The sequence below is a fragment of the Daucus carota genome, chromosome 3, assembly GCF_001625215.2.
Source record: "Daucus carota subsp. sativus chromosome 3, DH1 v3.0, whole genome shotgun sequence".
In the NCBI taxonomy this organism is placed as follows: Eukaryota; Viridiplantae; Streptophyta; class Magnoliopsida; order Apiales; family Apiaceae; genus Daucus; species Daucus carota.
In genome coordinates, this window is record NC_030383.2 from 52474951 (window position 1) to 52502906 (window position 27956).

Below are 27956 nucleotides of genomic sequence, written 5' to 3' on the forward strand. Positions count from 1 at the left end.
GGAAACTCCTGATGTTGCTTTGCTAAGACCATGTTTCTTCACACCAGCCCCAATAGACGTATCCAAATTGAAATGCAACGAATAGCCACCACGCCACATCCATAGTAAGTGCAATTCCAATAACTCCGAGCTCTAACTTGTACACGCAAAGCCAGCTAATGAAAGCATGGATGATAATCACTACCAGCGAAATCCAGGCCTTGACATTAGCTTTCATCTGGCTCTGCAAGAACCTCCGGACCGGAAATACAAAGGCAAAACTGAAATGCAACGGAATCAACCATACAGCCACAATTCCAGATTGTTCAGCAACGTCGTCGGGCTGTCCCATGAGCTTCAAAACTGGAGTGGCGAGGTAATAACATAAAGCAGCAAAAGAAGAGTATAATCCATGATCCTCAATATGAAATGCCAAGAAAAGTTCTTATGTAACCTGGGAATTTAAGTCACCTTAATATATATAAGTCAACTATTGCCCCCAATCAAAAATTAACAGACCATGATTGCTAAGAGTTTTTAGAAATATTTTTATCTTAAATGCCAAGAAAAGTTCTTATGTAACCTGGGAATTTATATGTAGTCACTTCCTCATCTTCAATCTTTGTGATGAACACCTTCTGTAAGCATCTGTAAATATATAGAAACAAACTAAACAAAAAAATACCACAAAAATCCCACTCAATGAACCAGACGAATCCATAGAGGAGTAATCCTTGTGATGAACACCTTTCGTAAGTTTATCAGCAGATTCACCTCCTCACTAAATTAAAAAATAGCAGGCAATATCTAATAGATATGAAACAAATACTTTATCTCATTAAACTTCAATATTGCTGACTTATAGTGAAACTATCCTAACCACTGTAAACAAACAAAATAACATCATCACATCAAACCAACTAATCCAATTAAATATCAAGACTGTACACAGCACACACAAAGCCACCACGCAAATCGAAAAGTTCCAAAACGAAAAACAAAGAAAAAAAGAGATCACCTGAAACCTGCACAGGTAGTAATCAACACCAAAAGCAGCACACAGAGACTGCAAAGGCCACCAGAAATGAGCGGCTTTCACCTGCAACGCACAGATCCGGGTAAACGGAGTATCCATATGTTCTAAGAAACTAAAGCATCACATAATTCATGTGAACAAAACCAACATATCTCTAATAACTCAAAGTCTAAAATTTAGAAAAGAACAGTTAAAGTTTCTCTCAGAACTTATATCAAACAGTTGGGTTGCACAAATAAAACACGAACATCCATTTCAAAAACAAACCACCATATTAAGCAACATCTATCTCAAGATGTGAGACTGAAAAGCAAACAAATATATATATATATTCGAATTGAGAAAAGGAGACGGGTGGAGAGGTTACCAGCTCCGGCGAGAGAGACTCCATTGGAGAATTGATCCTTTCCCGACGGCAATGTAACGCTTAAAGTAAATCGAATTAAGAAACGGAATGAGCGGGTAGAGAGATTATCAGGTCGGGCGAGAGGGACAGATTCAATTCTCCATTGGAGAGTTGATCCCAATGGATGTATTTTAAACTAATGGATGTATACATCCCGCTGCCGGTGTAGTAACACCGTCACTTTTCAGCGAAGAACATAATGCCTATATCAATGAGTAGAAGGTCGCAAAGATGATCCATAAGTTTGAGGATGGTTCCGCTGGAACTGGAATTGAAAATTTGAATTAGGCGGCGGATCAATGCGATGCGCGGATCAGTACGATGAATTATGGTTAATCTCCATGATTGGGAATTTGAATTCAGAGGCAGAGAATTCATAGGCAGAAATTAAGGAACAAACTGACATGGGTAGATGGGTTAACGGGTTTCGGGTCGATGGAGCAGGCAAAAAAAATGGGTAAAATGAGGAGTATTTTTGGGGCCTTCACTAGCATGCATTAAGAATGTATGGATATATAATATAATGTGTAGACACTAATGTCTTTACAAAAACAAAGTGTTCATGATCTGTGTATATGTCACATTTTACCTCTCGGCTCTACTCTGATTGAGATTTATTGGATAGATTTGGTTGATCTAATCTTTTATTTTTATCATAGATAAGTATTAATATTTGCTAAAAATATTATATAAATGTATAAATTTTTTTAACAGTAAATGTAAAATATTATTATATATTATGACTTATTAAAAATTAGTTATAAAATTATATTATGAAATATGAGTTGGGCTCTTTGGAGTCTTTTTTAATTAGAGTACTTGGAGACCTAATCTACAACCATTAGATTAAAACAGAGATCAACGGCAGATTTGGGGGACAGCTGTCACTTTTTTTTTGAATGAGAAACTGCTAGATAGATACGTTTTCGTACAAGACCGTATAAACTGCATGTATCCAAAATCGTAGGACCATGTAAATCGGCATTCTAGTGACAGTTACCAATCAAGTGTTCCCCTAAACTCAGTCCCCCAAATCAAAACCATAGACACGGCTGAGAAGCAAGCGTGAGGAGGACAACGGGATCCTTTTGATAAGTGTTTACACATCAGAGATTGTTTCGAAAACGAGAAATGAGTTCAGGTCAGTGTATTTCAAATTGAGTTGGAAAGTAGTTTACTGCTAATCTTTCGTGTATTTTACGATTATTATGCTTTAATTTTGCTTAGATTGTACTTGCAAGTCATTATACAGTGTGAACATGGTGAGATTTCTGTAATAGTAGACAATGGTATGGTCGATTTGTTTGTGGGTAATGTTTGTTTAATTGTTCATTGTCACTTTGTTAATCGTTTCTCGGCTTGATGCGGGGGACGGAGTAATTGGATTAGTCTATGATACTAGTGTCAATTCAAGTAATAGATTCCTCACTTGGTAGGTATGTGTATGAAATTAGAAAATGAATGAATTTAAGCACTATAGTACCCCTTAGTCTGCTGATTGGGGTTTATCTGAAAATTGGTGAGGAACCTGTTTTTGGTAAATATATGTTTTGTGTTGATTGTGGGTTATCTTTATTTAGTTTGAATTTCCTGCCAAGTTTAGCAAGACTAGATGAGACCGTGCGTTTGTTTAATTGTTTGTGCTGATTGGGCTTGCATTGTTCTCGAGGTCTTGCAAATTGGTGGGGAACAACAGCCATGAGCTCAGGTTTTTTTACACAATGCACTTTGATATGTATATCTGGACCTGCATATGTAATCCAATTGTGTTGTAGAGTTTCGATTGTCTCTTTGTTTTCATTCTGAATTGTTCCTTGCTTACTTCTTTCATGTCTATTCTATTGATGATACAGTGGCCTGTGAATGTCTATTCGAATTCTTAAAAGTGGCGAGCATTCTTTTGCTTGTTTGTTTACTAAAATTTCATAAAACCTTTTGGAAGATAGAAATGAGTTATTGTTCGTTAAATGATGATGCATGCCTAAAATCCGGTTATTAATTTGGTTGTAGAGAGGTCCAGTAAAACAAGGTCCAGTAAAATGTAATTGGTTATAAGGATTAACAAAAAAACTCATTCTTGCTTATTTGAATCTGAATGACTAAAATGAATTTTTTAAAGTCTTTAATTTATAACTTGTTTCATTTACCTATTTGTAGAACGACGGAGAAGCGCAAGACTCATCGAGAGTCCTTGGGTCTACAACTGGCCCAAACAGGCTCCAATTTATGTTAATTTAGTTGATGAGGAGGAGGAATCATTTGCTGGACAACATAATTCAATAAACCAGGCGCTGGATGCGCTGGATCCGGTAAACAAAACTTGAAGTGGAGTAGGAAATAAAAGTTGGACGACCCTTGAAAGTTTGGATTTGAGAACGGAGGGGGTGATGGGGAAAACAAGACAAGATGAGGTTTTTAGTGGCGAGGAACACGACTTTGTTGCCCCTGCTGAACAATTTGGGAAGAGCAAATACTCTAGATTGCAGACTCATGAACCGGAAGATATGAAGAAGATGGTTACATTTGGTGCTTGTCAGAAAGCTGATAAGATAATTGAGAAAAGAACTAGACAAGCAGAGGTACATGAAAATTAACATTAAAATATTATTTTATGCCTTGCCTGTTTTTTTCAGAACTATTAATCAAACTTTAAAACTGTAGTCGTGCAGGGAACAATGAAATCTAATATGGATGCTGCAATTGATGAGGGTAGTCAAAGAGGATCAGGACACAAAGTTATTGCTAAAACGGGGATAAAGCTCAGTATAGGTGGTGTTGGGAACTTTGCAATATTAAGATATCCGTTTAAACGGACGGAAGGGGGTAAAATCTATCCACCTGCTAAAAATCCCAAAATACAAAAGGTTAGATCGAACGATGGATATATACAAAAGAAGTTCTCTCCTTAAATAATGACTCTTTTATCTTGTTTATTTGTCTTGAAAACACATTTCTCAGGACTGGTAAATTTATTTCCTATTGTTTATTTGTCCCTCTTGACTTACTTTGTGTAAGATGCCTTTGCAGGACAACCAGAAGGCAGTGCTGAACAAGCTATGAATCTTCTATGCACATAAAAGAGTCAATCTATAAACAGTAAGAAGAAGACGGTGACTAGCGGAGCAACATACCTGGCCAAGGGGAAGAAAGTTGTTGGATAGTCAATCATAAAAAATTCACATATAATGTAGGCAAGCAAGTAATTTGCAAACTGATTCCTTGAGATGTTTAAAGGATCTTATGAAAGTGTGTTTGGTTTGATTTGTCACGAAAAACATAATGACCTGAAGAATCTCTTTTTTTATAAAAAATTGCATTTGTATTTAAAAATGTTGAAAGCTCCTTTTTGGCAATCCATACATGGTCTACAGTTGCATTATATAGCACACTCTTTTACTTGAGCCATTAAAATAGATTATTGGACATGTCCAATGGTTCAGACTAAACACTTTTCCTGCACAGGTACTACTGTATGGACTAAACACTTTAAAATAGTGGAAGATTTTTAATTGAAATCAGGAAAAAGTAATATGTTAGATTCTTAGTCATGCATGGTTTATTAATGAAAGAATTGCAACTGACCTCGCTATATTGTAAAGAGACAGTATGACAAACATAAGTGAAGATAATCAATTATGGTCAAAAACTAGTGAGTTTTAGATTATTGAGGAAAATGTTTAAAAGTTGGAAACACAAACACATGCAGTATCAATCTCAGAATTTGAAAACAAGGTCATTATTTACAATCAAATACGGCCGAAACAGATGACCACAAATAGATTATTGCTGACATGAAAGATTTTATGATTCATCGGTCTTTTGGGGTTCAGGACATGTACGGGCATTGTCTTGTGCAAGCTCTCTTCGGCTGAGACACTACACGAGCCATCGGATTCAGAACTCTCAATATGTGGACTAACATGACCTGCAGGATCCGAGGGAGAAATAAATAATGGTGTGAGATGTTTTAACAAGGCATCAAGCTGTATAATACATACAATCAAACAAAACTTATATGAAGCAAATTAAAAACTAGAAAATCATTGACAGAACAACTGAAAAATTCTCCGTCGAACAAAAGTTAAGCCAATGCCTTAACCCGGGATGACAAAACTAGAACGCAGAATAAAAAAATAAGCAAGGGAGATCAAAAGCACAAATACAGAGAATCGGAGGAGATCACACTTGCTTATGCTTTGAACTGAAAACCAATGACAAAAGCATAACAAAAATGTAGGAACAGGAAGTGAACTCCTTTTGTATGTACCATTACTGCCTATGAAAATTGAGTCGGAAATTGTTCACTTGATTGTTTGTTAATGGGTTTTGAGACATAAATTCTTAGAACCAGCCATATTACAAAAAACACTTTCCCAAAACACTCTCAAAACATATTCAGCCTCAAAACGAGATTCAAAAAAACAAACAATGAATAAAACATGTTCTTCTACGTGTCACTTTATATACTTTCTATAAGTACTATCGATCACTAAGCATTGCAAAAATCTGATTTCAATTAAACTAAATAATAGAGGAACTTCTATACTAATCTACAACAGGAATATTCGATTAACAGGAACACAGAACCAAACATCTAACATACACTAAACATAAAGAACAAAGGAACCTTGTAAAAACCTAATTGTTCTTCGCAAATCACCATTTGCAGAACAACCGGAGATATATAAACTAAGAAGGTAATCACCGCGAAGGAAGTCCGAATTAAAAATTGCAACCACTATGACGAGGAGAACAAGAAAATATATATTGTGACTATACAAGGAGAGAGACAACCGATGCGCACATTTACCGTCATCCTCAAGCGCCACTCTCGTAAGTGACAGTTACTACGGATATATACGGCTTATGACATATACGGAAGTAGTTGTACAATACACAATTAAGTTTTAATTTAATCATAAAATAGAAAAATCTCATACGTTGGATTAAATTGTATTTGAGGGTCAGGATTCAGGACTCCAATACTCCAACTAAACAGGGTCTCCACAGAACTTTGGCCTATGAAATATATGTTATAATATATTAAAGAAATTAATTATCACAATCACCCCAAGGATCTCGGTTTTCGTTGTGCGGGTTAGAGAATTAAAAGAATTTTCGTTTAAGAACCGAAATATATTTAGGGATGAATTTCACATTCGGGAATCGAGGACGGAAACATGACCGTCGACGCAAAGTAATCCGGACAGATTTGGAGTTAGAGTTCTATATCCGAGAACCAAGAACAAAGATAGCATTCTGGCCTAAATTGACCCGTCCGACTAGAGTGTAACCAATATTTAAATCACGGATTTTGGACTGTGTGTAAGCCCACGGCACTTTGGTGAATATTCTTCACCCTTTTTTTATTACGCTGATTGCAAGTTTGAGCCTGGGTGTTGTGAGACAGATTTATATAACACTACAGGATTTGTGATATTTGATATACGCGCACAAACTCTCCACTTGTAATTATCGGCCCTCATGATTGAACTTTTACAATAAGAAAGAGTACTTTTTTTCATTGTTTGCTTCTGAGTTGTCCATTGTGTTGGGATTAGTTTGGCAGATATGACAATAAAGTGGAGAGATATCTGATAATGTAGTTAAAACACTTAACTTAATATCAATGCAATAATTTTATATCGCGACTTAGACATATGAGACGCTGATACGCGAGCACCTCCGAAACTTAGCTATCCAGAGTCACTCATTTTGTAATTTTATACCACCACAACGTTCAAATATGCTTACAAAGGTATAGTTTGCGACTTGGTGGTAAAACTGAAAAGAGTGAGGGCAAGTTTCACCAACAATATATGAAAAACATCATTGTTGCCATTCACATGACCGACACCATTATTTTACACAACGTGAATCTGTCTCACTTTATCATTTTTATTCTTTATTACAAACTTTTCACTTATTCACTTGACTGTCCCACTAAGCATCGGTCAATATTAACTATCATATATTCACCAGTGTAGAACCTGTGTCATACACCAGTGATTTATAAACATTCATAATTTTATTATCAATATTTTAAATTTAATTAAAATATAAACCGATCTGACAAATTGAATTTTAAATTTTTTAACTTAATTGATGATAAAAAAAATTATTTGAACACGTTATATATCAAGGAGATAAGTAGAATAATACCGGCCGGCTGATAAAACTCGACCGGCCAGTAAATTTTTTAATATATCAGTTTTAATATAATAATAATAATAATAATGATAATATATAGTATAGTATAGTATAGTATATATATAGATAGTATAGATCTGTGATTTTATTCTGTCTGTGTGATTCATTTTTAGCCTGACAGCTCTCTAATGAACTATGGCATGCTTTCGTACTGCATCTCTAAAGTCTAGCCGGTTGTAAACAACATCCCCATTCTGAATTTGAGATTATCCAAATCTGTGAACTCATTGAATTCGGGGTATCCATCTTCATCTTCATCACAAGTGCTTAGTGCCATCCTATCCTCATTGCTGTTATGAGCACTTTCCTCTTTGCTGTCTAACTCATCAAGAGGAATTTCAGCATTGTTGTCATCTTTTTCATACATCTCCTCATCATTTTCAGCCTCCATCCATGCTTCTTTTTTATTCACATCTTCATCCAGATCCTCTTCCTCTTCATTTACATCTAAGGCAATCTCATTCGCTGCTTCAGTTTCACTGATCTGCACCCTCTTCTCTACTGCAGTTCATTTATCTGCACCCTCTACTCTGCTGCAGTTTTATTGATCTGCACCCCTTTCTGTTTTAATTCAGGTCCTTCTTGCACTTCATCTTCTATTACTATTGGTGTTTCTGAAGTGTTATTAAATAAGCCCCGCAATGAAAATATCAATGAATTTGTCATATGCAATTCATAGTAATTGAACAACAACAAAACTCGAATGCAAAAATAAAAAAATACTTACTTTTAGCATAGAATATCTGCCTTTTTTTCTTAATCTGTATGGAGGGTTAGGGGAGCAATCCTTCTCTTATTTTTAATCAGTTTCTTAACTACATCATCTGCATTTGAAGCTTTCTTTGCATCGACCTCTAATATCATATTCTCTATCTTTTCTATACTTTCATCTTCAAAGAATTGACTGAATGAAAACTCCATAAGCTCATTCGAAAGAGTAATCTTCTTAGTAGTGGCATAGAGCATCTGATGATGACTGTAAGGTACCATATTCATAAAATCATCTAAATTTCACAAGCAATATACCATGTGGCAGTCCAGTTCCAGGGATAAGATAGAACAGCTCTCTGTATCCAATAAGTTTGGAACAAGTAAAATTAGAATTGTAACCAATACAGATACTGACGGAGGGAGTATTATATTATTAAAATTTTGATGATAGGCCGGATTCACAAGCTTCTTAATTCATAAAAAGATATTATTTCAAATCATTTTCACTTTGATAGAATGAATTATTAGAACTCATACAACATGTTAAATAAAAATAAATATTTAATATATTCAACAAAAATATATTAATCCGAAATGTTTATTAATTAGTAAAAATATATTTTGACTAAAAATTGCATATTATTTTAATAAATTTACTTTTAATATATAATAAAAATTAATATATATATATATATATATATATATATATATATATATATATATAGACAAATGCTCATATACAAACCACTAAAATAAAAAATAAAATACAAACCAAGAGAAACTATACATAAATAACATCACCCAGCCTCTATATGTCATTATCCACTTAGGGTTCACTCTTGCCCCACTCAATCCACCCACGCTAGGACCTCACCTAGCGGAACTGAGGACACTTTTTCTGAAGAGAATATGTTTGAAAATTAAGATCCATTCTAAACCAAATTTAAACAATAAATTCATTTATTTTTTTTCTAAACAATCATGCATTATAACAGGAAAATATTACCGCACGAGAATTCGGTGAAAATCTCTGAGGTTGAAAACTACCCTAGCTGAGACTATGTTGTAAACACTGAGAGATAAAACTAGTAGTATATCCTGCGCTGCTTGCTTGCACATTAACAAGCCTGAAAACTAAATCTGCTACAACAAACTAGAATTGGTACAAACTGCATTTAACAAATTAGTTCCGGAATGGCTCCGGGGGACCTGCATGGCTGCATCAATGCCAAACACGAAAATGCCCCGTCAAAGTTTTCGTATACACATAAAATATATTGATATTGATACAGTTAGGCAAGTGGTATATATCGAATAGAGATAATATGTCAACATTGAGGATGGAATGTTTTTATCGTTATTTGTTACCAAGTCTTTTCATCCGGTGCAAAAGAGCACCAAGGTCTTTGGCACTGTACACGTAAGGCGCACGGTTTTTAGTCATATTTATTTGTCAATGTAACAATTTTTAATCAAATTGTTATTTTATACAATTTTATATTTAAGTCTAAACAAAACTATACTAATAATAAGTCGTTTCAAGAATAATAAGTTATTTTCATTATTTCCAGTTTTTGTTTCAGTTATAAATTGAAATGTGTATGGTTAATGCAACTTTAAAGTGGATTAACAAAAATATACATCGCCCATGGTCTTTTTCATTTATATTCATTTGAAAGTGTTAATTATAACAGTAACAGCATGATGATAATAATAATCTGTACAAAACTTAAAAAATAATATACAAAATAGGATAATTTGTAGTTGTTTTCAATTACGTATCGTTGTTGATTACTGAATTACTTTTTTCAATGTATTGTTTTAAAAAATGAGAGACATACTAGCGTGAATCTTATTAACTCTAACTAGTTTATAACCCGTGACATGCACGGGTGATTAATAATATTCGTAATTTATTGTCTATATTTTAAATTTAATTGAAATACAAATCGATCAATTCTATCCGATTTTTTAATTTTTTTGGGCTTAATTGATAATAAAAAGTCTTATTAAAATACGTTCTATATTAAGGAGACTCGTAAAATAATACAGACCGACTGATAAAACTCGACCGAACAATAAAATTATTAATATTCCAATTCTAATAGTATAATAATAATAATAATAATAATAATAATAATAATAATAATAATAATAATAATAATAATATAAATAATATATAGTATAGTATAGATCTATGATATTACTTTTAAAGTGATAACATGAAATAATTAAAAATAACATTAATGTATTTAGTTGAAACATATCATCGGTTGTATATTAATAATTATATATAATAATATTTATATTTTTATTGTATGTTGCATGTGTAATAAAATCAGTTTTTTAGTTAGGAATTTGAAAAAGATAATGTGTTTTAGTTAAAAAGGGTAGTTGCTATGTTGTCCAATGTTATTTTTAGAAAATTGAGTTTTTTAGTTTAGAAAATATAAAGTAACAAGTTATGCAATATTATGTGAGCTCCCAAACATACTAACTTTTGGTTAGTAATATCAGAAAGTATAACTCACTCTTTATACCAAAAAAAGTTCTCACTTATTACCCTATCTAAAATTTCAAACGATGAACCTCTTGAATGTGAAGTATAAGAATATACGAAGAAAGTAGAAAAGCGAGTCGGATGAACAATGCAGAAGAGCGTTTTTCACTTTGAGAAACATCAATACACAAAGTAATGGTAAGGACCTTTAACTTCAGAAAGTATAACTCACTCTTTGCACCAAAACAATTTCTCGCTTATTACCCTATCTAAAATTTCAAACGATGAACCTCTTGAATGTGAAGCACAATAATATATGAACAAAGTAAAAAAGCGAGTCGGATGGACAACGCAGAAGAGCGAGTCGTACGAACAAAGCAGAAGAGCGAGTCATATAACATACAACAAAATAAAAAAGCGAGTGGTGCTGGTAACGTGTTATGTGATAATATATAATATAAAGGACTAGAAAGAGTTAAATAATAGATTGAGGAATGAAAATCACTCTATTATTCATATATAAGTCTCGTTACACAAATATAAGATTACAAGTGTCAGTTACAAGTAAAGGCCAATGTCTAGCTAGTGAAATGTCAAATGGCATCCATGCAGATATATTATTTATAACAAATTCTTTAATCTAAAAAGTATTACAATCCCATCTTGAGCAATCCAACTTATATTAGCAGTGAAACTAGTACAATCACAATTGAACTTCACCTAAACATCATATGTTATAGCCTAATGTTCAGAATTATAAGTTGTATCAACTGATATTAGAGTAACAAATACTCCTAAAATATGAACAACTTTTTGTAATGAAAGGTAAGTTTTTACGATAGCCACAACCATTTCAGAATCGATACGAGTCTTACAAATATTCCAAAATACCATATAAATCTCCGTCAGAAAAATTATTGAAACTTGTACTAAGACACACAAAAATATGAAAACATAATACACTAACATCCCAAAAAGATAAGTACGACTAATAACCTTGATAACAAGGCACTCAACAAAATCTCACTCAAAAAGATTAGATCAAGATTTTATTCAAAAACCGGTAAACAGAAGAAAGGATAAGAGGGTGAATGAGTTTAATTAGTGAGGTGATATCACGAAGGTGGAAAAGTGACGGTTAGAATTCTCATTGCGGGAATCGGCTCTTGAATATGCTCGTAAAAGCTAAATGAAATATAATAAATACAACGCTTAATCCAATCCCAAGTCCCAACAATCAATTTCAATAATACAGAAGTTAGGTGGGGTTTGCGGTTAGGAGTCATATGATTTGGATGAACAGAGTCTCCGTTGGTCCATTATTATTCTTTTTCTTTTGCTAAATATTCTTGTGTGTATTGTAGTACTGTAGTACTGTAGTAATATATTCTTAAACTTTCGTCCGTGAACATTGGTGGCATTTTGGTAATAAACACAACCTTTCAGGGCCAATACTGTAATTTCACATTACCTTCACAAAATGGTGCTGCACTTGCTGCAACCACAGTTCCAGATAGACATCCATATTAGTCTCCTGCATACAAATTAGTCTCTGCAGAGAGACAGAGAGAGTCAGAGAGAGAGAGGGAGAGAGAGAGAGTCTCTGTCCAAAAACAAAGGTGAGCTCTACATAATACAGACAGAAGAAAGTGTGTGTGTGCATCTACTGGGCCAATATTTTCAGAGAAATCTGCCTCGAAAGAAGCAATGCATCCCTCTGTTCACTGCTTAAATCTCATTTCATGTCTTTATGACCATCATTTTTAACATTTTCTCTACGACCCACCACTACATTTCAAGTCTTTATGCTTCATTTGTTGCAACTCACAGGTAAATTCAACATTACCATTTTTGTGTGATTTATTATCTTTTAGTTATGTTACATTGCATATCTCGAGCTTTACATTCGTAATTCTTCTAAATGTATACATATGTTAATGTATGTATGCATATAAAAATTTGATCTTTCTTTCTCATATTTGCTGGGTCATTGGTGAATCTGAATTTTAAGCTACTAGGGTCAGTTTTTGTTTTTTTATTGCTTTTTATTTGGGTAAGAAAAGATGGGGTCTATGACAATCTTGCTTTTCTTTAGGGTAACAAAGTGAGAATCTTGTGAAATAATCTTCTGAAATTGTGTCTGTTGACTGATTTACCTTTTTTTATTTCATGTGCAGTTTAATTTCATTTTTACCACAAGTCTTTTGATGATTTGACTTGGAGGGATCCCAGTTTCATCTTGATTTCTTGCAAGATCTGTTTTAGCAATTTGAAATTTAATAGTCTTGGTAATAATTCTGAGAATTTGATACAGTAGTGGTGGTAAGTACTAAGTACAGTCCAAGTTGCACAAGATTTTCTGGGGAATTTTTTAGCTGTATCCAAGAGCACTAACAAGACTTTGAAGGGTCATTTAAAGATTGTGGCTTTTTTGCCGGTTAAGTTGTTTGGGGGCATGGGTAGTGCTTGAAGTTGATACAGTAGTAAGTGTGGATTTCTAGGACTCAAAGATGGCAGCTTCTTGGGAACATTTTGGGGAGATTGCGAATGTGGCCCAGCTGACGGGTCTTGATGCTGTCCGGTTGATTGGGCTGATTGTTAAAGCAGCTGCTACAGCTCGGATGCACAAGAAGAATTGCAGGCAGTTTGCTATGCATCTGAAATTGGTAGGCAACTTGTTAGAGCAGCTTAAAATTTCAGAACTGAAAAAATATCCTGAGACGCGCGAGCCACTAGAGTATCTTGAGGATGCATTGAGGAGGTCATACATTTTGGTTAATAGTTGTCAAGACCGGAGCTATTTGTACTTGCTTGCCATGGGCTGGAACATTGTGTATCAGTTCAGGAGGGCTCAGAATGAAATCGACCAATACTTGAAAATTATTCCACTCATCACCTTAGTGGATAATGCTCGAGTCAGGGTACTTCCCGGACCTATTTTCTTTGGTTTGTTATTTTTTGAGTGAAGTCTTAGTGTTAAGTTGTCATCCACTACATTTATATAAATATAATAACAAAAGAAACCCATATCAAGTTGACCAGAAAGAAATGCAGAAACATTGGCTGCTACATAAAGATCAATATCATGTGTTTGTGTTTGTTTGTGTGTGGGATTCTGGTGTTTACTGTACTTTAGATTGCTCTTTAGTGCCTGTGATATTGCAGTTCTGAACTGTTCAGTTTGGTAAGGTGGGAGAGGTAAGAAACTAGAATAATCTACTTGGATCGATCTGTGTTCTGATGGTATCAGTCGATTGTTTAGTGTAATCAAATTTGAGGGGACTTTATCAGTACTGGACTGGAATGATATAAAATACTAATTTGGGGGCTCTTCTAGGTAGTTAATTTTTGCTACTGTTACTTCTTAAAGGCAAATCACATACCTTCTTCTGCCAGCACCCCCATAGATTTCGGAACTTTCGAGATGCTTACCCATGTTGTATTGAATATGTAAAATTTCTTGGGGATTTTGATCTCTAAAATAGCATGCTCAATACAGATTCTTCTGAAAAAGTAAAATCTATAGATCTAGTGTCTTCGTTCGTCCAACTAGCTTCAGTCACCTGACCTTCAGTCAACTATTATCGTCTTTTGCTGACGTCTAAAAGAATCAAGGATATATCATGCAGGAGATATCAAATTTTGTCGATTTTACATTTATGTCCACATTTGTAAGATATACACCTGGTTGCCACCTTTCTGTTTAATTTTCTTAGTCTAAAGTATATATAGCAGTTTAAGTTTCTCATAGATACCTGCAAATGCAACTCCAAAGTAGTGTAGTTTTCTTCCTCCAGAGAGTCTAGTTTTCAAACAAATTTGCATAATTCAATATTGCAGGAAAGACTGGAAGTAATACACATGGACCGATGTGAATATACGTTGGATGAAGAAGACAAAAGGATTCAAGATGTCATTATGAAACCAGAACCCTCTAAACATGACACTGTTGTGTTGAAGAAAACACTTTCGTGCTCCTACCCAAACATGCCTTTTAAAGAAGCAATCAAAAAAGAAAATGAAAAGCTTCATCTAGAACTACAACATTCTCAAGCTCATTTAGATGTGAGTCAATGTGAAGTGATTCAGCATCTAATTGATGTTACAGAAGCAGTTGCAGTAAGTTCTCCACCAGAGAAGAATTTACCAGTCAAAAAGTCTATGATGCTGGAGCCTAGTTATTCGAATGCTAGTAGCGTCAAGGATCATTACAATGACATATATACCAAAAAAACCGAGTCACGCTCAACTTCAAGGTTGGTTTTCTTGTACTTGAGCTGTTGGATGAAGATAGTGCATATATCAACTCTTTCTCATCTTGATTTGTACATGAACCAAAATCTTGTACTATAAACTGTAAGTGGTCTCTTATAGAGCTGCATACTGGCGACTAGAGGAAGATTGACCTGACTACTCAAATATGACAAAAAGAAAGAATGACAGAAAATATAATTGCTGCAACCTGCATCTATTTCTATGACTAACTTTTATTTATTTTGGGTGCTCTAGGTTCACAATGCTGATGTTTATGAGATGTTGAGGTTTATTTATCTTAAAGCTATTAACTATAGATGTATGTAATAATGTGGTTTTTGCAGAAACACTTCTTCACTTTCATCTGGACGTGATTTGCTGTCTAGCAGAGGATCACAGCGAAATGAAGATTGGAATGCAGATTTACTTGGCTGCTGTTCAGAACCTGCTCTGTGTATGTCTATTCTTTAATTTTAGTCCTCTTCATGCAGTGTCTTTAATTCGATTACTACCTGCCCCCTTATTCCCTTATATTCGTTGTATCTGATATGTTATATAATTTTTTCACATGATTCTGTGATCTATATATAAAATTCCTCTGCATTTGGGTGGGGGAGAATGCGGTTGACCTGAGCAATAATTTGTTGGATAAATTTGAGAATTATGGGAGTAATATCATTAGCGGGTCGCCGGCTGCCATCAATATCTACAAGATATAAATAGTTCTTTCCTTGATTATGTGGCTTTATTTTTTCATCTTCTTTTCTAATCTCTGTTGCTCCAGTAGCGTTTACATGACAGTTCAGAATGTGGGCATGCATACAATGTACTTGACTGTCCGCTAAGCTTGTTTTCTGTATCTTCCAGGTATGAAAACGCTATTTTTCCCTTGTGGCACATTTTCAAGAATTGCGAGTGTGGCAAATGATAGACACATATGTAAGCTGCTACATATAACTAGATACTTATTGAATGTTAGTTGTTATCTAATGAATGGCTACCGAGTCATTGTTATTGTCTTGTAAATTTTTGTTTGTTATTGCACCTTTTGGAATGATGTGTATTCTTCTTACTGTATATATTACATGAGTTACAAGTTAATTACAACCGTGGATTGTTATGAATATGCCATTAAATTAAACTTTGCAATCTATCTCATCAATAGAATTAGCCCCTTATGTGTCCCCAACTGTAAGTCCTTCATATATATATATATATATATATATATATATATATATATATATGCTTCTTTTGTCCAGTAAAAGAGAAGTATTCTGCTATCCTCTCCTATATGAGATCCCAGTGTATTGTGAATGCTTCTTGAGAACAAGTAGGCAGAGTGGCAAACACTTCTTGATTAAAAATCATTTACAGTGAGAAAAGGGTTTTCAACCTCAGTAAAGCTTCTCCTTGTTTTACCTATATATCGGGAGAATAGATAGGTTTTTCTCTTCTCGTTAAACTGCAGCAACTCAATTATTTTTGTGCATATATATAGGGTCTACACTCTACAGAAACTAATTTGGTGCTCTGATGATTAGCTTCTGCAGAAGCTTGTAATGAAATGATGGCTTATTCATTGATATTGTCGTGCTGCTGTTATACATGCTGCGTGAGAAGAAAGCTTCGGAAGACGCTTAAGATCTCGGTATAGCTCCCATATTCCTGATGCAAAATCATGTCCTTTCGTCAGTTCTGAACTTCGAGCTTGTTGATCATGATAGAGTGGTGGCTTCTGTTCCCCTTAGAAAGAATAATTGTGACAAACATTTCGCTCCCCTTCTTCGAAAGCATAGATGTTACAAACGTTCAAAATTCCTTTACTCTGCTGTATCATTAGAAAAAATTTAAGTCTTATGCAGTATCACAGAGTCATACCTCTTCAATTGGCTAGAATCAATCTCTGTCTCTAACCTGTGCAATTTACTTGATCAAGTCTATATGACAATATTAGCTGGGATAAAAAAAACCTACTACAGTTTCGCTTTTTTATGTTTCATTTATAATTTTTCATTTCCTGGTCTGCTGATATATTTTATTTAATAAGGTGCAAGTTTTAACATGTAAAGTGAGATTTCAATGATATGTTCACATCATTTACACGTTTGGTACCTGTGTAATGAGGTGTTCAGGCAGTCTAGACTAGCAAATACCGAAAGTATTGCATCTTGTTTATAATAGAACATTGTATGTTATATTTTAAAGGCCGAAATGACCACCAAATATACATATTTAATGATTATTTCAATATTCTTATATCTCTCTATCGAAATTCGGAAGCACCCCAATTAATATTTATGTTCGCAGTGGAAACATGACATCTTGTTGATCAGTTATCTATTCTCGCAGGGAGGGTTCTTTGATGATTTTCTCTCACATTTTATGTGTTGCTGCTGTGCTCTTGTACAAGAATGGCGAGAAGTAGAGAGTCGGGGAATTCATGGTATGTCTTTAGATCTCTAAATATATTTGCAGACCTTTTGTTGCATCAGCTCTAATACATATTTTCTCTGTTCAACATTATTTGCATGTTTAATGTTCTTGTACTTCAAGAAATCTAGGTTTCAGATTTAGCAAGGAAAAAAAATCCTGGTTTGAAATTTGATGTTAATTAAGTTATACATTGTTGTGTGAGAGTCAGCATCATAAACTGTTCTAGTATTCTAGGAAAGTGATTATTTTCAATGTTGAGCAGTCATACATAAATTCGCATTTGCAGAACACTTAAAACTGTTTCTGTTCTCCGAATGTTATGGAATATGTTAGTGTCACGAATGTATTTGTTAGTAAAATTCCACTTCGGTTGATGTGGCTGTTTGGGATTCTGAGTTGCTTCCTAGTTCCTACAACTGAACTATTAAAGTATCCGCATTTCGACTATAGTATATTCATCACGACCGAAATTTGCAGGTCCTGAGAAGGCAAAAACAAGCCCCCCACAATCTCAACACATGGAATCATAAGGCTGAAGCTTATGTTGTATAGGTTATAAACTCTATAGTCTATACCTTTCGGGGTTGTTGATCTTCTTTTAAACTCCATCAAGTACAGACGTTTTGTGTGTAAAGTTGCTTTCTGTGATTCTAAGATTCTACATAAGAATGTTTTAGGAAAGGAGTCGTGAAGTCGTGTAACTCTTGGTTGTTATATTGTTCCACAGTTTATGGTATCTGTTATATTGTTAATCCTATGCAGAATGTTGTACTTATTTACTATCTATTGTAAACAACAGTATGTAATTCATGACCTGGTTAAATGAAAGTAATAAAGCCATCTTACTCAAATCGAGTCAAATATTTATATGGTATAGAGCCTCGTTTCTTTTCTTTTCTTTTTTTCTTTTTTTGGTCGAAAACAAACCCTTCTTCACAGGCTTCGTTAATTCTGCGACGCTTGGAACCGGTTGGCACGAACTTATGCAAAAAAATCTCTCACTCGGTGTCATGGCTCTTTGTGAGACCCTCTCCAATACATCTGCTGCCAATATGAGCATTGCTGACTATATGAAGACTGTGAAAGCATTTCCGAGACTCTGGCTCTTGTGGGTTCACCAATGACAGATGATGAATTGATTCATTTGCGCTTAAAGGCTGGCTCTGAATAACAAGACTATTGACGCGGTCATTCGAGCTAGAGATTCACTTTTTTTTTAAAAGAGTTGCATGACAAATTAGCTGATTTTGAACTGATTTCAAATTCAAAAGGAACGAGGATAAAAATACGATATTAACTTTTTGTAAAGTATATACACAAAGGTATATATAAAGGTATATAACGCGGAAAATCCCGGCTCCAACTTGTATCATTAATCAAAACTGTTATCAATAATATAATTAATCAAATTTAGATACTCAAACCTAACAGCAGTCAAGCATCCGCTCGCAAGCGAATACTTAAGTCTACATTTTGGCACACCTATCAAACACAACAACTATACATACGAAAACACGACTTCTTGTGTTTATATTACTAGCCTATAACCCGTGCGAAGCACGGGCGACCATATAATTTTAATATTAATTTATTAGAGTTTTTCATTAATTAAATAAAATGATATTAAATTATATTAATCGATTGGTTATATTCACTTTTGAAAGTTTGTCTTGTACAATATTTTTTCTATATTATAAAATATTAGTATAAGTAATCATTTCTTTTCCATATGTGAATGTTTTCTTAATATTAATATATGATAATGTGGTTTTTGATCAATATTACCTCATATTTTTCATATTTCATAGTATAGCACACGGTACTATTGTATTTGAAAATTTTAGTTATATTAAAATATTGAGCTAAAATTTTTAGTTATTGGAAAAGAAATCTATCCATTTAAAAGTTTTAGTTATCAAAATATTTTTATTATTTATATGTGAATTTTTTTTCTTAATATCAATATATGATAATATTGGAAAATGTTACGACAATAAGGGCGATGCCTCCTTCCAAAGTTCTTTGTCAATAACTGTATTCTTGTTTCTGTAATGTGTGGAGAAGTGGCAAAGACTCAAGCATAAGATCAGTAATGGATAGGCTATTCATGCAGCAAAGATCCATATACCCCATGTTATATCAACTTGCATGTACACAGTTCATTCCTCTTGTAACTTTAATAACATACTGAGTTTTTAAGCAGCCAAAGATATGTATTATTGTTCCCCATATTAAACTGGATAACTCTATTAGAATTAGAATGACTCTTACCAATAATAATAATATTAAGTGTCTAAATCACTTGCATTATAGGTCTTACATAAAAATGAATTAAAAGTAATTTTAAAATAGATCTAGATAGAAGTCAATGGATGGATTGTGGAAGATAAACCGAAAAACATCCCATGAGTAGAGCAGTTTTACCCTGAAAACATGTAAATTCATCCATTTGATCTGGGTGTGCGGAGTATCCCTTCAATTTATAATGATTGTCCTCATTTGATATAAAAAATATCAAATAGTTTAAGATAGAAGAATTTCTTAGAATGTAACACAAAGTTAGTATAATAAACTTATATCTCCGATTCTAGAATTTGTGTAAAGTATTTTGTAGAAAATATTGGAGAACTGACCACTGACCATTTACATCATATGCGACAAAGAATATACACTTCAAGACAATATTATCTTTATTAATAAATAATTTTAATAAAATTAAGTTAAAATATATTATAATAGTTTCTCGGTCTCACCTAATCTAATACAATTAATTTAATGTAAAAACAAAACATAGATATTATGTAGAAATATAATAATTTAAAAATATGATACTCTTTTTTCTAAATATTTAAATGGTATTTTTTTATTAGATAAAATAAGTTCATGTTAGACTTTAAATATTTTTAATTTAGTTATAAGTTATAATTAATTACTTAATATGGAATTAATGTATTAAGAATAAGTCAATTTTATATATTTTTTTAAGTCACGTGTACACTTAGTAAACAAAACAATTTTTTTTATATATTTTGATATAAAAACTGATGCGAAATCTTTATCATTCTAAACACTTTATTTTTCATTTTTTTTAAATAATAGATAGGCAAAAATATTATATCCATCCATTTCAACATTGTAAGCCCCTCTGCTAAGATTTTAATTATTATATTCTGAAAGAAGATTTCATACGGACAACAAAGTTTCTACAAAAAAGTTACCAGAAACCAGTTTACAGTCACGGGAGGATCACTGTATTCTATATTGGCAACATATACTGGTTCACCATTTGCAAGAGGTGCAGGATCTCCAGAATTCACAAAACGATCAACTTAGACAACTTTATTAGCTAAATGTCCCCAACAGAAACAGAATATGTCTCTGAAACCTTGCTAGCTCCTCAACTTGGACTCTTAGAAAGACAGCAGGATAAATTTCTCATGAAGTGTTCTCAACACATTGGACGGAATTCATCTCCTTGGCCTGCAAAAAGAAAAAGAAAAAAAGAAAGCCGGTCTCCTGCAGATGGACGGGGCTCTCTAAATTGCATAGTTAACTTATAAACTATTGATTCTACTTGTAAGAAACAATTAACTTCTTGCTTCTAGAGCATTTTAGACTCGGACAGGACCAAGCTCTGAGTCGACTTGAATAGGTATACTACCAGTTGAAACTTCAATGCTTGAAATTTGGCAATCGAATTCAGCATGTCAAGTAATTTTTGCACAGTTGTTGGTAACTATGGGTTCGAGGTTTGCCAAACAAATCAGAAACTTAATGGGTGTGGTTATATCCTAACTTTTCTGGATATCATCTGGAATCTCAAATAATTCCAAGAAATAAACTACTCTGATATAGGGGTGTAAATCCAGTAATATTAAAATCAACTCTCAGAACAGAAATACAGGTCAAACAGACTAACTTCAATGGATATCAGTAAAGATATTATAGGAGCTGGTTTTAGAATAAAGAGGAGTCATAATTTAAATTTAAAATAAAAGTTAAAGGAATTAAATTGTGATGCTATATGTTTGTTTACAGGAAAGCTACAGCCAGGGGATTCCAGAAACAGTATAATAGTACTCTTACAGGCATAAAAGATAGTTAACCGCTAAAGCTCAGTACTTTGAATTTGTATATCCTCGACTACACTTCGATTACTAATAAGATAATATGAAATCATGAAAAGTGAAAGAATGAAAAACATAATTAGATGCAGTCAAGTAACCTTAAGTCTCAACATTACCAGTTGAGTAATAATAGCGATCTGGAACTATCTTCCTATACCATGATTAGCATCCAAGTGATGAAGCTGCTGGAATATAAATAACCCAACTTCGATACCTTTATTCCTTGTAAACAACAGGTGCAAGTGGTAGGAACTGAATGTCTCTGATGCTTATATCACCACATTGCCATTACTTTCAACCACTGGTAAACTACCGAATCCCTCGTAAAATACAAAATACAAAATCCAGGATTTTCCACTTCAGGTTTCTTCCATATCTTAAGGCCACTAAAAAAAATTATCAACCTTACATGAAGTCTGAGTTCTATATCAGCTTAAATTTCTTTATAAATAGCATGAGTATTAACCACAAATATATATATATTCCTTTCATACATGTACATACCATTCTTCAAGTCAGTAGACGGAAATAGCAGACCGCACCAAACATAGTTACTATGCTTCTCCTGCAGTACAGGAACTTTTCAGAAATTACTCGCTCTTTTTCCCAAAACATTCATGTTTAATCAATAGACTATCTCTTTAAAAGAATCTATATCTTTTAACATTACCACAATCACAGACTAACTCTTAAGAAGAATTCAACTTGCAGAATCATACAGCAGATACCACATTCCCGGCAATTCTCAAGTTTATAACGCCCTCATATCCCAAAATGTCCATATCCATAAAATTAAACCAATATTATTACTGTTGAAAAAAAAAAGAACCCTAATATCCGAGGAAAAAATAATAAACAAATACAAATCCATCGATGATGCAGCGTAGTAATTAGACACACAGAGCAGGAACATATCTCGGCATTCGTTTATACAAAATCAAATAACCAAAACAGTTGCTGTAAAATAATTGTAAGTCTAGAATTCAATAAAGAGGGATAGAATGAAGATACCAGATTTCATGTCGACGCGCTCAACTCTCCCGTACTTGGAAAACAAACGCTCCAGGTCCGATTGGCGAGTTTCGTACTCGAAATTTCCGCATAAAACAGGCCTACTCATCTTTTCCCCAATTCAAAACAATCCCCTTCATACAATTTACGACCTGTTCGAGATTAAACCATAACTGAAAACACATCCGATTACATTTGAACATCTGAATAAACCATGATACAGTACAAACCTTTATGTTCCATCTCGATCAAGGATCTATCTAGCCGAGGTATCCTAATATTTTAACTACAATGTAGAAATAACGTCTATATACTATATAGGAACCGACTCAAAGCTGTATATGCTCAAAATGATACAGAGAACTAATCATTTCTAGCCTATATGATAATAAATTTCATTTTATCTCGGAGTGAACCAAATTTGGTTCTCATTTGAACCTACACTACAAATAAGCGATCAGAAAACTAACTCTACAATAGTACCTAGATATGTTATCTTTATATTTGAACATGATATCTCCTTCTAATATTATGTATGAGGTCTGCATATGTTACCTGATTGTTAGTATTTTGTTATAATCCGAAAACAATTTGCAGACTAATACCTTCTCAAAAAGCTCATATGATGAGTTAAATTCCTGCTCAGATCAGCACAACCAAATTGCCATTATCAAGAATTTAGGGCATGTCGTCACCAAGCTTAGTTTCAGCAGCCATGAAAAGCAAATGTTGTTAAGCTAATATTGCAAGTTGCTGTGCAGAAAAATGGCTACACTCTACTGGATAGCATAAAATCAAAATGAATATTGCAATGACAACACTAAAAAACCTACCATTGTAAATTGGCAAGCATATTATGTCACTGGTCAGTGGTCACCTATTTTTGACAAAATATTTTACTATTTATGGGTCATCTACTTATACTTGACAAAATAATTTAATTATAATTAAAATGCATAAACAAACATAACCCGGGCTTGTCAAGCCTGATCAGATTCAACGGCCAAGTATTGTATTCAAACAACTTTAAACGCATGTATTAAAACAACTCTAAACAGAGTATACCAAGGGAGCAAGTAATAACTTCTCAAAAAGACTCACATTCTTTAAACAATTTGCAGACTGATCTATATTGTAGATATTTATATTTAGTCCAAGACCAATCAATAAATAAAAAGGCAGTGATTTATGAGTCTGTAAAACGAAGAAAAAGTAAAATATGCTAATGCACAATAGAAAACACAGCCAAATCAAATATAGAAATGATACAGGGCATTTAATAAAACCCTTAGAAAACATCACTCAAGACATAATCTAATTTTTAAGATTCATAGTGGCAAAAACAATATCCCCTTCGGCGGCTTTAAGATATATATTTGGAAGAGCTGTATATAGAGAGTTCTTGTTTCTTGAAGTACACAAAATGGTACCTGGTGTGAAAAATGTAGCATCTCTCTCCTTGGAATCCTTTTGATGGCATCTCAATTTGAGTTTCTGTGATATACTGTTCTAAAATGACGTAAATTAATCAAATAAGCTAAATTTTCCATTTATCATTTGCACACCATGTCGATTGTAGTGAAAGAATTCCTGTTCATAAAAAACATTTGACAAATTAGTGAAACAACATAAAATTCAATATTCCAGACATATATAGACTACTCAGTTGTCACCACTCAATTGCCTCCGCAAAGGAGTAATTTGGTCGTTTTTTCAAGTCACTTCAAAAAATCTTAAAATCTGCAGAACACATATAAAAGTCAATGATATATGTGCTTTACATAAAATACATGAACACGTACCAAAGACACAAATTGAAAATTGGCTAACCACAAATGCCGAATATCATTAGCGTAGAAGAATGAATGTTGGCACTTGACGCGCTCAGTTACACGTCTGAACTGAAAAAAACACCGAACTAAATTCTCTCTCTCTTTTTTTATTTCTTTAGTTTATCACAATAAAGTTAAGCAGTTTCTCATGATAAAGTGTGGGGGGGGGGGGAGAACAGGGTGACAGAACAGTGACCTCCTGTGGCGGAGAAGATCAGCCATGTGGGTAGCTAACCTGATGGGAAAATGATTCAGCTAATGGCTCATATTTAATATACAAAATCAACTTGTACATATATAAGAACTTGCCCCAACAATATGAATAATAAGAATTCATTTTAGTTTAAGAAGTCTCGTGTACCTGCTTTCCGACCATCACTTTCTTTAGTTTCCACACACCATTTAAAACATCCACTGCACCAAAAAAAATTAGTAACCGGTTAAGAAGAATGCCATAGGCAGCTCCCATACCTATAAAATCAATGAAACTCATCAAAATCAAATAATAGATATGCTGCTTGAGAGATGTAATAAACAGGCACGCCATATATTATGGTAGTAGGTAAAGGTTATTAACATCTCTATGTGCATCCTTTATAAAGATCTTGAACATACTTCCTTGCAACTTGAGATATCGCATCACAAAATAAACGTTTCATATAGAGCAGGGTAGAAGTTTCACTACTGTATCTTAATCATGGAGCTTACACATGCTGACACATAACTGCAGGTAATTATAGAACACAAACACCCTTCACGAATGCTCCTCCAGCCTATAAATCAGAGTGCATAAAGAACTCTTTCCAGATCATTTTTATATACAGCGAAGGTAAGTTAAAGCTCGTCTAAGATGAAGGAACAGGTTTACTAATGTTGACAATGAAAAGAAGACTATGCTAAAAACTCTGTTAGCTCTAATTTTCTAAATACAGAACATACAATCAATGACAAAAGAAGTACTCAGGATAGCAGTCTAAACTGCTTACCTAATAAATAGTCATTTCTTGAAAATTAAGAGTGAAAATTCATACACCTGGTGGTCATGTAGTAGTATATAATATTGAGTAGATAATAACAATATACATGCGAAACCCATGCAGGAGGTAGCTAGCCAGTGATGCTTGCCTCTGCGGGTGTTTTAATTTCGCAAAGGATACAGATTCAATTCAGAATAGTGCATATATAAAAAATAGAGGAGGAGTGACATGAAAACGTGCTGGGGAGAGAAATGCAGGATGCAAGGGACTACATAATACATATGCAGGACAGCCTGCGTATCTTAAACTAACTGCTAGGCCTAGCCTCAGCTCCGCTATATGATGCGATACCAACAATAGTACTCAGTTCACACACATATATATTTTTATACATGCAATATGATCTGAAGCATTTGGTTTGTTGTAGGCTTGTAGCTATAATATTAATGGTGGGTAGCCTTAAAGATATTAAGTCCAATTCATAAACATGGTGTATCGAAAATAATTTTTCTTTTCTTTATATATTTCTCTTTTTCATACGGTTTACTTAAGTAATGGCTGCAACTTAAAGCTTATGTATCTGACCTCATGTCCTACTATGACGTCACTGAGTCTCTAGATTATAGATGAGGCTTTGACAATCAACGAATCTTTAAGCAAATCGCACCCCCAATGAATAAAGATGGTAGTATGTAAAAAATATTATTTCATTTACACATAAAAACCTACCCAAACACACATACCTGTTGCAATTGAATGCTTGAAAATCTTCTCAATCTCACATTCTTAAAATTTTCATTTATCACTTCAAGGAAAGATGTTGAAATTGCCTTCCTACCTGCTGCATTCCATGGATATAAGCGCTTTGGATAATCTTTAAATTCTGGTATATCTTTCTATCTAGGCATATGTTATAAGGTGGCTTCCATTAACAATCTACGGGAAAGTAACTTCAAGGCTTGACACAATGACAGATCCTGCTTCTCCCAGCATTGTCCTATCGAAATTTTCTGTTCCCCGTTTTCTTGGGTCAATCAGGTATCACATGATATTACTAATGAGAATATGTATTGGAACATTTAGACCAGGACTACACTGGAGTGCAATTTACCAAACACCAAACTCAACTGCTACCAAACTTCTTATCTTTCTTCCGGTTCATAAAAAGTTTTGCAACATCATATTACGTATGGAGTTAAAAATCCGTTATGACTTGCTTCTTAAATTCACAAATTATAACGTGAAAAGTTCTTTTTATTTTCAGTTTAAGAACTTAAACTGGTGGTAATCATTCACGATGATCCTTGATGTCGCATTAGCCTACATATTAATTACAAAAAAGATAAAAGCAAAAACAAAAACAAAAAACAAATCAGATCATCTATGTACCGTCTTTTAGAAATCAGATTCATTTGCGTAACTACACGTCGACAATGTGACATGAAATTGATTTCTATATAGAGATTTATAGCAAGAAAGACTTTCTTAAGCTTCTTTTCTTCTAACAAATGGTTGTTCTCATCCTGTCATGATACATGACGATAAACAAATATATATGAGATCTAAAAGCTTAAGAAAGCTCAGCATAGTCAAATTATCATATCAAGTATCTCGTACCAGAGACAGCAGTACGGTAAAGTAAAGAATAGTTAATAGTTCCATGACCAAACAAAGTGTTAACTACAATGAGACCACCAATATACAAAATGGAATAATTTTCTTTTAACTCCTCATGAAACCAGACTAACAAATGATAGATGGAAATACATATGTCTAACCATAGGCAGACTATAAAAGAACACAGATCAAGGAGGAAAATATTAACATAAAAAAGCTGAAAAACACAAACTGCACAACACAGGAAAATCCAACTCCCAGAGAACAGGTTACGATCAAATACCTAATCATTCGAGCAAATAGATTGATAGAGTATTAAAGGGGAGGGAGGGAGGGAGGGAGAGAAAGAAGCTGACCCGTAAATTCGACGCTTGTTTATATCAATTGAGAGACAAAACTTCTAGACAAAGCTTCTGATGGTTTAAAGGGAAAGAGCCAGAGAGGGAGGTAGGGAGAGAGAGGGGGAAAGAGAGAGAGACAGAGAGGCGCTTGTCTATAGACAAAGCTTCTGATGGCGAACCAATGCTTTGTTCCTGTTGCTGTGTCCATCTCAGTTGGGAGAGAGAGTCCTAATAGGTGTTCGGAGTGAGAGTCCTGGCAGTAGACAGTTTTTAAACATCAGTATAGTGGAGAGATGAAACCAAAAAAGTGTGACGAAACGAAAAAACAAGAACAAAAAGTGGGACTACAAATTATACCCATGTTGGCTTATTATAGTATAGTATAGATTTCTTTTTCTAAAAAAATAATCAAAATACAATTTCAAATTTTATTTTAAGATCACGAGGGTTTCCCTTTTTTCCTTGAATTCGCCCCCGTTTGATATACACACAAACACACTTTACACACAAACACAGTGCACA

At 33.8% G+C, this 27956-nt stretch overlaps 1 protein-coding gene and 2 long non-coding RNA genes across 21 annotated transcripts; 2 read left to right on the forward strand and 1 right to left on the reverse strand.

Annotated features, from left to right (window-relative positions):
* The first annotated feature begins 2423 nt into the window (after positions 1-2423).
* LOC135151143 (uncharacterized) lies at positions 2424-4755 on the forward strand. The gene is made up of 4 exons (XR_010289683.1): positions 2424-2562; positions 3579-4000; positions 4083-4285; positions 4449-4755. It is a non-coding gene; the product is annotated as an uncharacterized LOC135151143 (long non-coding RNA).
* Positions 4756-12347: 7592 nt separating this feature from the next.
* Positions 12348-18286, forward strand: LOC108215181 (protein MID1-COMPLEMENTING ACTIVITY 1). The gene is made up of 8 exons (XM_017387564.2): positions 12348-12672; positions 13020-13763; positions 14683-15098; positions 15441-15550; positions 15964-16035; positions 16638-16744; positions 17446-17539; positions 18007-18286. The coding sequence occupies exons 2-8, from the start codon at positions 13353-13355 to the stop codon at positions 18057-18059; spliced, it is 1263 nt and encodes a 420-aa protein (XP_017243053.1). The 5' UTR covers positions 12348-12672; positions 13020-13352; the 3' UTR covers positions 18060-18286.
* A 2367-nt stretch (positions 18287-20653) lies between these two features.
* Positions 20654-27692, reverse strand: LOC135151309 (uncharacterized). 19 transcript variants are annotated; one of them, XR_010290032.1, is made up of 5 exons: positions 27450-27692; positions 26220-26317; positions 24861-24913; positions 22668-24257; positions 20654-22221 (listed from the first exon to the last, which is right to left on the reverse strand). It is a non-coding gene; the product is annotated as an uncharacterized LOC135151309 (long non-coding RNA). The 19 variants fall into 19 exon arrangements; XR_010290027.1 differs by having other exon boundaries at positions 22668-24734; XR_010290029.1 differs by lacking the exon at positions 26220-26317 and having other exon boundaries at positions 22668-24734.
* Positions 27693-27956: the final 264 nt, after the last annotated feature.